The 13978-nt window shown below is 41.3% G+C and overlaps 2 protein-coding genes and 1 long non-coding RNA gene across 4 annotated transcripts in view; 2 read left to right on the top strand and 1 right to left on the bottom strand.

Moving 5' to 3' along the window:
- The window catches only part of LOC147574350 (uncharacterized), a 280815-nt gene that overhangs the window by 70514 nt on the left and 196323 nt on the right, over positions 1 to 13978 (bottom strand). The window lies entirely within an intron of this gene.
- LOC112854125 (keratin-associated protein 1-1-like) lies at positions 375 to 4470 on the top strand. Of its 2 annotated transcripts, XM_086687273.1 has the most exons (2): positions 375 to 889; positions 3814 to 4470. In XM_086687273.1, the coding sequence occupies exons 1-2, from the start codon at positions 438 to 440 to the stop codon at positions 3833 to 3835; spliced, it is 474 nt and encodes a 157-aa protein (XP_086543399.1). In that variant the 5' UTR covers positions 375 to 437; the 3' UTR covers positions 3836 to 4470. The 2 variants fall into 2 exon arrangements, with proteins under 2 accessions (XP_086543399.1, XP_086543398.1); XM_086687272.1 differs by lacking the exon at positions 3814 to 4470 and having other exon boundaries at positions 378 to 1285.
- On the top strand, positions 3291 to 4470 carry LOC147574354 (keratin-associated protein 9-3-like). Its single transcript, XM_086687275.1, has one exon. It carries the CDS (start codon positions 3347 to 3349, stop codon positions 3833 to 3835), a length of 489 nt encoding a protein of 162 aa, XP_086543401.1. The 5' UTR covers positions 3291 to 3346; the 3' UTR covers positions 3836 to 4470.

Genomic DNA, 13978 nt, shown 5'->3' with positions numbered 1-13978 from the left:
CTGATCCTTAATTTAGGGACCACTTAGGAAGAAAATGCTCAGTTTAGATAAACCGTCTAAAGGTTAACAAAGGGCAGGTATGACGAAGCAAGCCAGGAGTGGCCCAGTCTAGTCTGTCATACGATTTGCATAAAGAGGTGCTGCTCTGATTGGCTTCCATAAAAAGCATTCACTTGATCCAGAGGGCAAAGAAGAAACAATATAGGACTTAATTGAATAATCACCAAGCAGGCTATTGAAATGCTATTTATAACTTTCTAAACAACTCAGGTATCAGCCAATCAGAGACTGACTTTGCAAAGGGTATCAAGGAACAATGCTGAATGCTAGGACAATATGCAGCTCTAGGATAGATATAAAAGGCCAGAAGTAGAAGGTGCAGTCAAAACTCAAAAACTTCTCTTAGCAACCCAACTCTCAGCCCAGCTCCTGACACCATGGCCTGCTGCTCCACTAGCTTCTGTGGATTTCCCACCTGCTCCACCAGCGGGAACTGTGGCTCCAGCTGCTGCCAGCCCAACTGCTGCCAGGACAGCTGCTGCCAGCCCAGCTGCTGCCAGACCAGCTGCTGCCAGCCCAGCTGCTGCCAGCCCAGCTGCTGCCAGACCAGCTGCTGCCAGCCCAGCTGCTGCCAGAACAGCTGCTGCGGGACCGGCTGTGGCACTGGTGGCGGCCAGGAGGGTGGCTGCGGAGCCGTGAGCTGCCGCGTCAGGTGGTGCCGCCCTGACTGCCGCGTGGAGGACACCTGCCTGCCCCCCTGCTGTGTGGTGAGCTGCATACCCCCCACCTGCTGCCAGCTGCACCACGCCCAGGCCTCCTGCTGCCGCCCGTCCTACTGTGGACAGTCCTGCTGCCGCCCTGCCTGCTGCTGCTACTGCTGCCAGCCCAGCTGCTGCCAGCCCACCTGCTGTGAGCCCACCTCCTGCCAGTCCACCTGTTAAAAGCAGGGTTGCTGATTAAGAATGAAAGGGGAAACTAAGCAAACCGCTCTGATCTCAGAAGAAGTGTTCAATTTTACTCCCATGCTAAGTACCATGATGTTTCCAAGCCGCTCAGAAATGAGTTTAGTCAGGACCCTCTTGGATGTGCTGAATTAGCACACTGAAAACATGTATCAATCAGAGTATCTAGATATCCTGCCTTGCTTGAGAAGGCTCCAGGGTCACTTCATTTCAGTGACATCTCTGGTCTCCTCCCTATCTCTTGATCCCCACGTTTTAGACCGGCTTTCTCCTTGAATATCCCCTGTTAATTTCAAATAAAATGTTTAAATGTGTAAAGCAAACTGGGTTATTTTCTTTCTTCTACCTCTAAGCTTGTCCATCTTTAGCTGGAATTCAAGGAGAGTGGATTTGCATTTTTATAATAATCCTAAAGCATACACATGAGGTCTAAACCAGACAGCTGAATACTAATTACACTATGCTTGAATCCATCAGTTAACAAAATGCTCCATGCATTAAATAATCTTTACAGTTATTCAAATAGTTAAATGCTCTAACCTGTAATAATTAGGTCTAAACCAGTAAAGCAACTTTTGGCTAAAATTTTCAGGTTGATCAAATCTATGGGATTTCTACCTACATGTAGCTCTACCATTTTAATCCCCTTCCAGTTTATATACTAGATGTTCTCCTTCATGTGTAGCTAATATCTAGAGATTATATTACTTATTAAATAGATTGTAAAGTATCTACCAGATACTATCTATTAGATACTGTTTTCCAAGAGCATTTAGGCTTAATTCCTATGTCTTAGGCTATTATATTCTTCCCACTGGTCTCCAAATTGCCCTCCAAGTTTCAACTCCCAACACTTTACTGGAAGTACATAGAAAGTGTATCTCTGACCTAAACAAGGATAGAACAAACAGCCTGGGAGATACCCCGTGAGTTCTACCAACATCGTTTGTCAGACACATGTATTAGAAATCTCAAACAACTATTTAGGTTGTACTTTGCAACCCAATTTGAAAGATGTTCTCTTGGAAACTTAAGACAAATCTAGAGCAAAAAAAAAAAAAAAAATCTTTTAATTTTTTAACTCCTTATTATTTCAGTGCAATACAAAATACAATAGGACAAAATATAGGATACTTTAAGAAAAATATTTTCCAAGTTTTTTATAAGCTGCCAGCACTTACCTCTATCATTTAATTGGTAGCAATGATAGATCAAACACAAGATTATGCGTTTCAAGGAAGAATGTCCTTCAAAATGTCACAACTCCCAGATGTTTTTCCCTGAGACTTGGTTCAACTATTAAACACAGAAAAATATTTCAGCACTTCCTAATGTCTTTTGACAATAATAAGGACTCCTCCACGAGAGGCACTACAGCTTGAAAGTTCTATTAAATCATTTATAAGTGGTACATGCATCCATGAATCATGTCTTTTACTCCACCCATTCAAAATCAGATTTAGTAAGCATTTATTAAAGTCCTACCTGACGCTTAGCACTCTGCTATCTTTATATATACTACGTCACTTGTTCACAAGAAAAGATTTCTGGCCTAGAATATGAATAATAGTTACACATTTCAAATTGATTGAAATCAAAGGAACTATAGTAGTCATTTGACTTTATGTTGGAGTAAATTAGTTTGAAGTTTTTTTAATGTTTATTTATTTGAGAGAGAGAGAGACAGAGACAGAGAGAGCATGCACACACAAAAGCAAGAAGGCGCAGAGAGAGGGAGAGAGAGAGAATCCCAAGTAGGCTTCACACTGTCAGTGCAGAGCCCCAACATGGGGTTTGATTTCACGAATCGTGAGATCATGACCTGAATTGAAATCAAGAGTCGGATGCTTAACCAACTGAGCCACCCAGGTACCCCAGTAGGAAGCTTTGAATTATACACAAAGAGTACTCTTTTCAGTTCAGTGGATGTTCTGATATCCTAAATGCAAAAGAATTCAGTCTATATAGTCAGAAGAAAAAAATAATAGTTTAAACTAAGAGCACAATTATCTTAGAGATATGGACAAAACGTCACGTGGAATAACCACCTCTACAAAATGAGGGCGTTGGCAAGGGCTAAAATGGAAGGACTCTTTGAACATGGAAAACCACAAATGTATTCCAAAGAGCAAAGGACCAATACGAGCAGTCCAAATGAAACTACAAAACAAACCAATTTCTAAACTGCTGCTCATAATAGGTCATAAGTATTTCAATGTAAGCCAATCAGAGGTCCAATGAGGAACAAATTTAAAACAAAAACAAGGAAGATATGTTAACATTTTTATAAATAGAAGCTGGCTCAAATATATAAAAGGCCTGACATAGACCTTACCACCAAAACACCTCTAAGCAACCCAACTCTCAGCCCAGCTCCTGACACCATGGCCTGCTGCTCCACTAGCTTCTGTGGATTTCCCACCTGCTCCACCAGCGGGAACTGTGGCTCCAGCTGCTGCCAGCCCAACTGCTGCCAGGACAGCTGCTGCCAGCCCAGCTGCTGCCAGACCAGCTGCTGCCAGCCCAGCTGCTGCCAGCCCAGCTGCTGCCAGAACAGCTGCTGCCAGCCCAGCTGCTGCCAGAACAGCTGCTGCGGGACCGGCTGTGGCACTGGTGGCGGCCAGGAGGGTGGCTGCGGAGCCGTAAGCTGCCGCGTCAGGTGGTGCCGCCCTGACTGCCGCGTGGAGGACACCTGCCTGCCCCCCTGCTGTGTGGTGAGCTGCATACCCCCCACCTGCTGCCAGCTGCACCACGCCCAGGCCTCCTGCTGCCGCCCGTCCTACTGTGGACAGTCCTGCTGCCGCCCTGCCTGCTGCTGCTACTGCTGCCAGCCCAGCTGCTGCCAGCCCACCTGCTGTGAGCCCACCTGTTAAAAAACCAGGTTGTTGATTTCCAGTTGCCCAGGACACAGTATCTCTGAACAGTGTATCTCCTCAACCACCCCTGGACCACCACAAGTTCTACGACTTCCACTTGGGTTTTTGTAATGGGGGCTGCCAAGTATATGGGCTCTACCTGATATCATTCTGCAATGAATACATTGATTCTCCACTGAATACATTGATTCCCCACTACGGACACAGAAATGCTGCAAACATACCAGCTGATTATCAAAATGCTTTGGATATACTATTTCTGATTTTTCTTCAGGGTCTAAAATAACTGACATATTGTGGAATTAATCCTTTAGAACTACCCACAAGTCTAATTCTTCCCTGCCTTATAATCTACTTTTTGCTACATTTAATAACATTTTTTTCTAACATCAAAGGCACCAGGGTACAGCCACATGACTTTCCTCAGATGTCACCAGAGAGAATGGAAGGCCTTCACCCAACATTCAGCTTCTAAGAAGTAGGCTAGACTTTTTCATATTTCAACATCTGATTTCATCCCTATTTGAGAGGGGGGGGAGTCATAAGGATCTTGCCTGTTGGCTATTTCATTTACATCTGTGATATAGTGTTTTCTGTCATTTCTTAATAAATATTATAACTGGGCAAACAAACCATAGTCTGTGTTTCTACTTGTAAATAAAATGTGATAATGTGTTAATGCCTCCTTCAAAGAAGTACATTTGTTTCTTTTTAAAAGAAACTGAAGTCATATAAAGTGTATGGAGGAACTATGGAGATCAGGAAGATGAAGACTTAATTCTTATCCCTGAGGACTTTACTATCCAGAAATAAAAAGTATATGTGTGAAAATAGCTACAAACAATATAACAAATAAACTGCGTTCTCTTAGTAGTTGGTAGAAAAAAAAAATCTCCCTGTCTTAGGGGGATGCTTTTGTGGCCAATAAGCCTTGGTAGTCCAACTTACAATGGGTGCTGAGAAACAAGGATGTTAAATAATTACAAATGAGACAGAGAGAAGAATTCTTTTTTTATTCCAGAAAGGGAGTGAGGAGATGAAAGAACAGAGGAGAGACCCAGTAAGGAAGTCATGAGTATTACTCCATGTTTCATCCCCATTAAGTTACTAAACTCATACAATCCCTGTTAGAGTAGGTCAACTTTCCTGTGAACACCAAGGAAAGAGCTGAGTTTTATGTCTGGGTTGACTCAAAGGAGTTGGAGACAACCCAGAACTCAGAGCAGGGGGACCTACAAGTAAGTAATACCTCAGGAACTCTCAGAAATTTTGGAGAGGCTTTAGATGGCCACTGCTGTGGAAAGTAGTATCTTGGTTATGTAGACTACAAAGAAGAAGACAAAAGAGCCAGAAACAGGATTTCAAAAAGGAAAAGATCATTTGGGACCAGCAGGGACCATGTTGGGGGCAGCATCTGGGAAAGTTTCACAAGGGAGGTAATCTTTGAGGCCTTAAAGGTCATTCTAAATGGAAGGAAAAGAGTAAAAAAGGTCCAATGTGCACACCTATTAGAGTGGCTAAATCCAAAGCAATGACAATACCAAATGCTGGGAAATGTTAACAGAGCAACAAGAATTGTCACTGCTGGTGGGAAAGCTAAATGGTAGGGCCACTTTGAAAGACAGCTGGGCTATTTCTTACCAAGCTAAACATAGGCTTACCGTACAATTCACCAATCATGTTCCCATGTATTTATCCAAAGATGAAAACTTATGTCCACACAAAAACCTGCACATCAATGTTTACAGCAGTTTTATTCCTAACTGCCAAAAACTGGAAGCTGCAAAGATATCCTTCAATAGGGGAATGGAAAAACAAACTATATTATATCTATACAATGGAATACTATCCTGTGATAAAAAGAAACGATTTATCAAACCACAAAAAGACATGGAAGAATCTTAAATGCATATTACTAAATGAAAGAAGCCAATTTGAAAAGGCTACGTACTATATTATCCCAATTACATAACGTTCTAAAAAAGGCAAAACCATAGAGACATTACAATATTGCCAAAGTGTCTGACCTACTACGCCCCACAGATGCCTGTAGTCTGACACTAAAATAATAAGCTTATGAATTAAAAAAATAAATAAAAGTTATAGAGAGACACAAGACTAGCCTGTGAAATGTAAGTAGAAGCCAGTTAAGGACTTTTGAGAAAGATTTCTTTTATTGATAAAAGGGACACACACTGCTGGTGCTTCTACTTCCTCCTCACTGTGACTGTTCTTTTCACTTTAAATACAGACAGGATTCCTAGAGCTACAGAATCCCAAGAGAACTCAAGGAACACTGGTCCTGACACGGCCGAGTCTCTGAACCATTGCTAGCAGCTGCCTACCTATGAGAAGAATAAGTCCTTTGATCAAGCCATTACTTGTTGGCTTTTGCAAAACTGGAAACCGACAATATTCCTAACCACTACACTATGCAATAGACTGCAGTGAGGTCTCAAAAATGGAAAACTTTCTATATATGACACCTAAGAGGATTGGAGATGTAGAAGCAGTTCAGTGACAGGAAAAGCACATGGACTGCAAATTCTAGAGCAAAAGTGGGGAGCATTTTTAATTGAGGTTCACTGACCATAACTATGAGTAGATGAATAACAAAAAGTAAAGAACAAAATCAGGCTGGCGGGAGTGTGGGGGGGATGGTGATTGGTTATGGTAATAAATGATGGAGAAAAGAATGAAAAGGAAAGGAAAAGTACGAAATAGAAGAGAAAAGACAGAAGACACAATGAAAAAGAGTAGGGACAAGAGGCAGAAAAGAAAAGGGGGAAGAATGATGGGTAAGACACACATAAAAGAGACGAGAACCAGTATGACCTCGTTTAGTACCACACACTGTGTCGCATGCTAATTATACTCCATGCATGCTTTATTTTTCATTTAACACTTACATTAATCCTTGAAATGGATATTGTTATCCTGGCTTATAGATGAGGAAAGTAAGTCTAAATGAAGCTAAATAGCTTGCTTAAGTCACATATTCTTTTTTTTCTTTTTTTTAAGTTTAATCATTTATTTTGAGAGAGACAGAAAGAGCGTTAGCATGAGTGGGGCAGAAAGAGAGGGAGAGGGAGAATCCCAAGCAGGCTCTGCACATTCAGCACAGAGCCTGATGCAGGGCTCCGTCCCACAAACTGCAAGATCATGACCTGAACCAAAATCAAGAGCCGGACGCTTAACCAACTGAGCCACCCAAGTGTCCCTTAAGTCACATATTCTTGTAAGTAAACAAAAACAAAACAAAACAAAACAAACAAACAAACAAAAAAACCCTGAAACCCAAATCTGAGCCCAAATCTGAGTTCAAAACTCATAGAGAATGAAATTAATGAACTAGACATGAAGGAGGTGCAACAAGTTTCTGCAGGTTTAAAAATGGCTACTTTGGAAGCTGTGGAAGTCAGATTAAGTTCCTCTTTGTGTCAGGTGTTAGGTTACTGTCTTTCAGTCCACCTGGATAGTCCAGGACATTCTCCATATTTTAGAGTCAACTCATTAGTAACCTTAATTATATCTGCAAAGTCCCTTTGGTCCCCAAACATAATATATTCATGGACATGACGCCAGGGCTCAGAGGTCATGGGTCCCCAAATTCTGCCTACCACATGGATTATCAGACACTGTGTTGACACTAATTCCTGAAGACCCAAGATGTCACTCCAGTACACCAATGAAAGTGGTGGCTTATGGTGGCCCAGTCACAGCTGGCATTTTACCACACATTTAAATCACAGTGGACCCAGTAGGTCCAGAGATCAATTCCCCAACTGGAATAATCTGTTTGACAACCGGCATAACCCCCACATTCACACTCTGGCTTAAGGAATAAAACTCCCATGGTAGGAAGAGCCAAGTAGAAGCCACTGGAAATTCCCCTCATTACAAGGGAAAAAAGATACTATATCCCTAGTGAGTTGTGAAAATGAGTGCCATTTTCAAAGACTTGCATACAGCCTGGTGGTGATACCTAGCATCTCCCCACTTACTTCTTTGTCCTGCAGAAAAAGCAGAAAAATCTTAAGAGTATAACAAAGTAATTATCTACTATTATTTTGAATAATTTTGGTAAATGGTCCCAATTGGAGCTGACATTCCAGATGGAGCATATAGAGTATCTTTTTTCGTTTTTAAGAGAGAGAGAGAGAGAGAGAGCCCAAGCAAGCAAGGCAAGGACAAAGGGAGAAAGAATCTTAGGCTCCACGCCCAGCACAGAGCCTGATGTGATCTCACAAACCAAGGAATCCTGACCACAGCTGAAATCAAGAGGCATGCTTAACAGACTGAGCCACCCAAGCTTCAAGGGATGGAGTATCTTTAATGGAACAAATCAACATAGCCCCTGGCAACTGGAAGTATGCAGCTTTTGATATGAAAATACCTTTTTCTCCATATCAGTTTGCAAGGACAATCAGAAGTAGTTTGCTTTTAACTGGTATGACTAACAGTAACTTTACAAGTATTGCTTCTGGGCTGTGTCAACTCTCCTGCTTTCTGTCATAATACACTCAGAAGAGATCTTAATCATCTTGACATTCACCCATCATCGTATCAATTCACTACACTGCTAATTGTTTCTGATGAATAGGAAGTAGCAAGTACTTTAGATGTCTAAGTAAACATATGTGAACCTCAGGGTAGGAGGTAAACCCCACAAAAATGAAGGAGGTCATCACCTCAGTGAAATTTCTTGGAGTCAAATTGTCTAGAACATGTTGAGATCTCCTTTCTAAGGCAAAAGAAACATTGCTGTCCTTTGAACTATCTTCAGCTAGGAAAAGCACAACAGTTGGCGGGCTCCTTGAGGTTTTGAAGTCAATCTATACTATATTTGTGTGCTACTATAACCCATCTACTGACAAACTGAAAAACACAAGACCACTATGGATTCAAGACTTCTCAGACATGAAGATTTAAATCACCCCCACAAAGTAAAAAACCCCATCTGAGGTCCTGATTGAGCATAAAGAAAACATGAAATGGGTAGTGGAGGAAGTGAGTCATAAATATCAACTACGGCCTTGTGATCAATTGGAATGATTACAGAAACTGTGTATTTTCTTCCTTATTTATTTTCCTTCTCCTTTCTCCTTCCCTTGTTTAATGCCATATGCTGTACCCAGACTAAATAAACTTAAAATGAACTCAATTTCATTTAATATCCCATCAGTTCTGTGAAATAGTTATCTTAGTTTCGTGGAATGAGTAAATTAAATCTAAAAGAGGCTTTTTGGGGGGTGACAGTTCATTTCATGGGGTCTGGAGCTAAAGGCCAAGAAAGAATTCTTGAAGATATCTTTGGTACAAAAAGGTGATTTTATTGAAGCATGGCAACAGGACCTGTGAGCCGGAAGAGCTGGCCCCAGAACCAAGAGAAGAGATTGTTTATATACTATGGGGTTAGGGGAGGTAAAGTCCAGGGGAAGTTTTCTAGTGAGATTTTCATATGCTAAAGAAGACTCCCGGGATAGTGGAGGCCTAGCTATTGTCAAGCTAAGGTTGTTTTTCCTCTAGCAAAGCATTAGCATTAAGACAGTAGGGAGTTAGGGAGAAACATTTTACTGTGCCAGCCTCAAGTGTTTGTCAATGGGCTGCAGATTATAAGGAAATTGAGTTCTATCTGCCATTTCCTTCTGCCTTTGTTCCCACATCACAGTGGAGGGGTGATGGAGACTTAAGTCCTGCAAGACTATGATCTCTTATCAGTTAACCACCATTTGTTTTTCCCCTTTCCTTTGTTCTTGGGCAGCCAGGAATGCTGGAGGAATATCACACATATCCCACCTGGTGGTGGTGGGGGGGGGGGGGGGGGACAGCGGTGTTTGTGGCCTGTCAGCTTGCCTTACACTCCCTCATCAAAACGAACTGGAATCAGGATCTCAAAGAGATACGGGCACTCCCATGTTCACTACAGCATTATCCACAATAGACAAGACATGGAAGCAAAACAAGGGTCCAACGATGGGTGATGGATAAAGAAAATGTGGTATTTACATACAATGAAATATTATTCAGCTTTAAGAAAGAAGGAATTCATGCTATTTACAACAATATAGATAAACCTGGAGGACATTATGCTAAAATAAATAGGCCATACACAGAACAGATCCTACATGACACCACTTATATGAGGAATCTAAAATAGTCAATTGATAGAAGCAGAGAGTAGAATGGTGGTTACCTGAGGCTGGGGGGGGGGGGGGAAGGGATATAAGGACGTGATGGCCAAAGGGTACAAAGCTTCAATTATGCAAGATGAATAAGTCTTAGAGATCTACTGTGTACCATGGTGTCTATAGTTAATACTGCATTGTATACTTAAAAATTTGCTAGAAAAATACGTATCAAGTGTTCCTATCACCAAAAAAAAAAAAAAAAAAAAAAAAGAGGAAATTTTTGGAGTTTATGGCATTGATTGTGGTAACTATTTCATGCGTATATATACTTATCTCCAAACTCATCAAGTTATTTATATTAAATATGAACAGACTTTTGTATGTCAATCCTATCTCAATAGTTTTGTTTTGTTTGTTTTTTACAAATAAAGAAAGTTAACTTGCTTGTAGTCACAGCTCATAAGTGTGACTCCAAAACTCGTGAAGAGACAATGATATTAAGGAACTGGAAAGGATGTGGGGAGGAGCTGGTTTAAAGATGCCTGTTTGGGAAGCCGTGGGCTTTCAGAGTAAGCTCCTCTGTGGCAGACTGTTAAGTTACTGTCCCAACTTCACACCCTCCCTCCTGTGGTCAGCTTTGGGACCCTCTGCAAACCACTCTGTCTGGCTTTGCCACTAGGGGGTGACAAAGGAAAACTGCAAAGCTGAAGAGGAAGGAGGCACTGGCTCCTTCCTTCCATTTTGCTTCCTTCCACTTAATTGGGACTTCCTGTATGCCAGCACTTCCCAGGATCCTCTCCCAGTTAACACCTGCTCACTCCAGCAGCTGCAGATCCTTTCCAGAGACGCACCTAACTTCAGTGTGCAGCTTTCTCAACATGTGTAGAACCTGCTTTATTGCACACCCCACTCAGAGTCACCAGCCAGACAGTTTTCCTACAACATCTGAGTTTGGGTTCTATAGGACAAACCCCTTCTCTAAATTTCTAAATGTTAATCCCCTCCCTCTTCCTTTGTTTTTTTTTTTTTTGTTTTTTTTTTAATTTTTTTTTTAACGTTTTATTTATTTTTGAGACAGGGAGAGACAGAGCATGAACAGGGGAGGGTCAGAGAGAGGGAGACACAGAATCCGAAACAGGCTCCAGGCTCTGAGCTGTCAGCACAGAGCCCGACGCGGGGTTCGAACTCACGGACCGCGAGATCATGACCTGAGCCAAAGTCGGCTGCTTAACCAACTGAGCCACCCAGGCGCCCCGCTCCCTCTTCCTTTGAAAGAAACTATCTTTCCCAGGGTTTTCTGCAGTTCCTACATTTGTAGTATCTCAGTATCCCTTTTTACCCTGTTAGTTACCTATCAACTGAGTTTAAAATTCTCCATACAACATTCACTTGATTCACATAATGGGTATGGTTCTTCAAGGGCCTCTTACTGCTGTTCTCTTATTGCCTTTAAAAATTCAGTTTACTGAACCATTTGTTCAGATGTTCCACTTACCTTGGTTAATCATAGGAGCTGACTACAGGAAAAATTTAGTCTCTGAGCTTAGGAGGTGGCAGCCAGAGAATTACAACATTATAGGCCTGACAGAATCTGACTGAGGAACTAGAAAGATTACTCAGCACCGTTTAGGTCTGTAGTTAAGAAATCTGTATCATTTCTATTAAAAAGCTTCCATGCAAAGTGGGCTGTGCCTTGGGTACCTGACAGTAGATGGCCCTTTGTTAATTACTACTGACTTATTCCTAAAGCCATAACTCTGACTTGAGAAACCTGCTTTCCATCATGACTATTCTATTAAACGCTAATAGGCAAATTTAGTTTTAAAAGCCCAAGGATACAAAAGGATTTTGAGAAACTTCAAGGCAGAGAATGTTGAATCATCATTTCAATCGAAGCATGAAAGCCTTAGGTGAGACTGTGGATTTGAGAGTTAAGTAAAATTGTTCTTGTGAGGTTCAGAGAGACTAATCCAAAGCACCAAATATTTGTTCACATTGGGGCTATCCATTTCTAAGCACATTCCTTTTTCCTCTTCTTGATTCCTGCATTACAAATACATGACAGAGAAACAACTGATATACTGCATGACCCCAAAATAAAAAATCCTGGCTTTTACTAGGCTAATATTAAAAAATGTCAAGACTTTTGGTCTCTCAATATTTCAATATGGTATGTATCTTAGGTGGAAGAGACAAACTAAATCTTTTCCCAAAAAGATGGGAGGAATCTTGATCTAAATGGAGGCAGAATTAAATAATATCGATATGATAATATAAGATAGTATTCTTTGTTCAAATGAAGAGACCTGTAGACCTGGACAAAAAAGATCCTAGTTGGGGCGCCTGGGTGGTGCAGTCGGTTAAGCGTCCGACTTCAGCCAGGTCACGATCTTGCGGTCCGTGAGTTCGAGCCCCGCGTCAGGCTCTGGGCTGATGGCTCAGAGCCTGGAGCCTGTTTCCGATTCTGTGTCTCCCTCTCTCTCTGCCCCTCCCCCGTTCATGCTCTGTCTCTCTCTGTCCCAAAAATAAATAAACGTTGAAAAAAAAAAATCAAAAAAGATCCTAGTAGATTTATAATATTGCGGGATAACTAAGTGAAGGAACTCGGGATTTTTTGAGCCACTGACGTCATGAACCATGAGAGTTTGACAACTCAAAATGACAGAGGTGTATCTAGAGTAATAGCCAAGAAGATCATGAAGCAGGAGGATTTCATGGTTCTCCCCCAGGAGGTGTGGTGGCGAGAATATAATGAATCCTAAAAATAGAATTCAGGAAACTCTGAGGTTACTATTTTGAAACTTCACTCCAACACCTAATGTTTTATTGAACAGACGAGACAAAAATGAGAGAGAAGCACACAAAGGTTAGGCATAGAAATTAGTGTGGACCACGGACTGAGGCTGGAAGTAACACTTAACACTAAGCCAAAAAAGTATCTGGTTTCACTGCATTTGAGTATAGAACGTACAATTCAATCGCTCTAAAGATATTTTGAACTATAGGAAGAAACAGAGAGTAGGATGAGAAAAGGAATCAGAAGACCTAAGATGAAAACCCCAAATCTACCCACTTTTATCTTATCTTTCAAATGGGGGTTCTAATATCTCAGTGTCCCTGTATCAAGTATGTTTGTCAACAGCAATATACCTGGCATGTAAAAAAATAATAATAAACAATTTTTTTCTCTTTCTCCTCTGCATTCAATTGTACATCTTTAGAAACACAAAACCCTGTTGACTATTAAGAGGCTAATAATACCCAGATGCACAAGAATGGGGGATAAAGCTGAGAAAAACTAGTAAGAGGGATGTCCAGGGTGATATTTGACTCCATTTGGATAATTGGTCCTTTTTTATCCAACTCATCTGCACTCTAAAAAATCAGAATGCTCTTAATGTTTATGGGAATTTTTCCCCCACATATGATGATGCTCCTTTCCTTTCTGTTCTTTTCTTTCTTCACATACTTTTTCCCTACTGATCAAGAAGCCAAATTCCCAGTGAGGAATGCTGACCAACTATGATCAATAAGCTGTCCTAGTACATCTTGATTCTCCAGCTAAAATTTCAAGCTGAATTTCAACATGAATTTCACATAAGCCATAGATATTAATAAGAAATGCAGAATGGAGAAATCCACATTCAAAGTGACAGAGATTGGCTTCAATTCTCCTCTAAGTAATAAATCTTACTGAGGGTTTGTTGTGACTACCTCCACAAAATTGCAACATGGAAGAAGGTACTAGAGAAACAGACACTGCTTCCCAATAGCCTCACAGGGTTCTGGCAAAGCAAGGCTGAAATCCACCAGTCCTTACTTTGTAGAGGTGGAGCCCCTACTGGTTGCAAAGGTATAGTGAAGCCTATGAACAGGCAGAAGACTTTTCAGAGCTCGAGAGAGTGGAAAGCTATATTCCTGGATTTACCCCTAGTTCACTGCATTGCTAGATAAAAAGAACACCTATAAACAATGGAAAAGGAACTCCACCTTCCCTTAGCTTACTTAA

The sequence above is a fragment of the Puma concolor genome, chromosome E1 (assembly GCF_028749965.1).
Source record: "Puma concolor isolate L17-30 chromosome E1, mPumCon1.1.hap2, whole genome shotgun sequence".
In the NCBI taxonomy this organism is placed as follows: Eukaryota; Metazoa; Chordata; class Mammalia; order Carnivora; family Felidae; genus Puma; species Puma concolor.
The sequence above is the reverse complement of the archived record's forward strand: the minus strand, read 5'-3'. Positions and strand labels throughout refer to the sequence as shown.

Coding starts and splice junctions, on each gene's coding strand:
- LOC112854125 (XM_086687272.1), top strand. CDS start 438: ATGGCCTGCTGCTCCACTAGCTTCTGTGGATTTCCCACCTGCTCCACC.
- LOC147574354 (XM_086687275.1), top strand. CDS start 3,347: ATGGCCTGCTGCTCCACTAGCTTCTGTGGATTTCCCACCTGCTCCACC.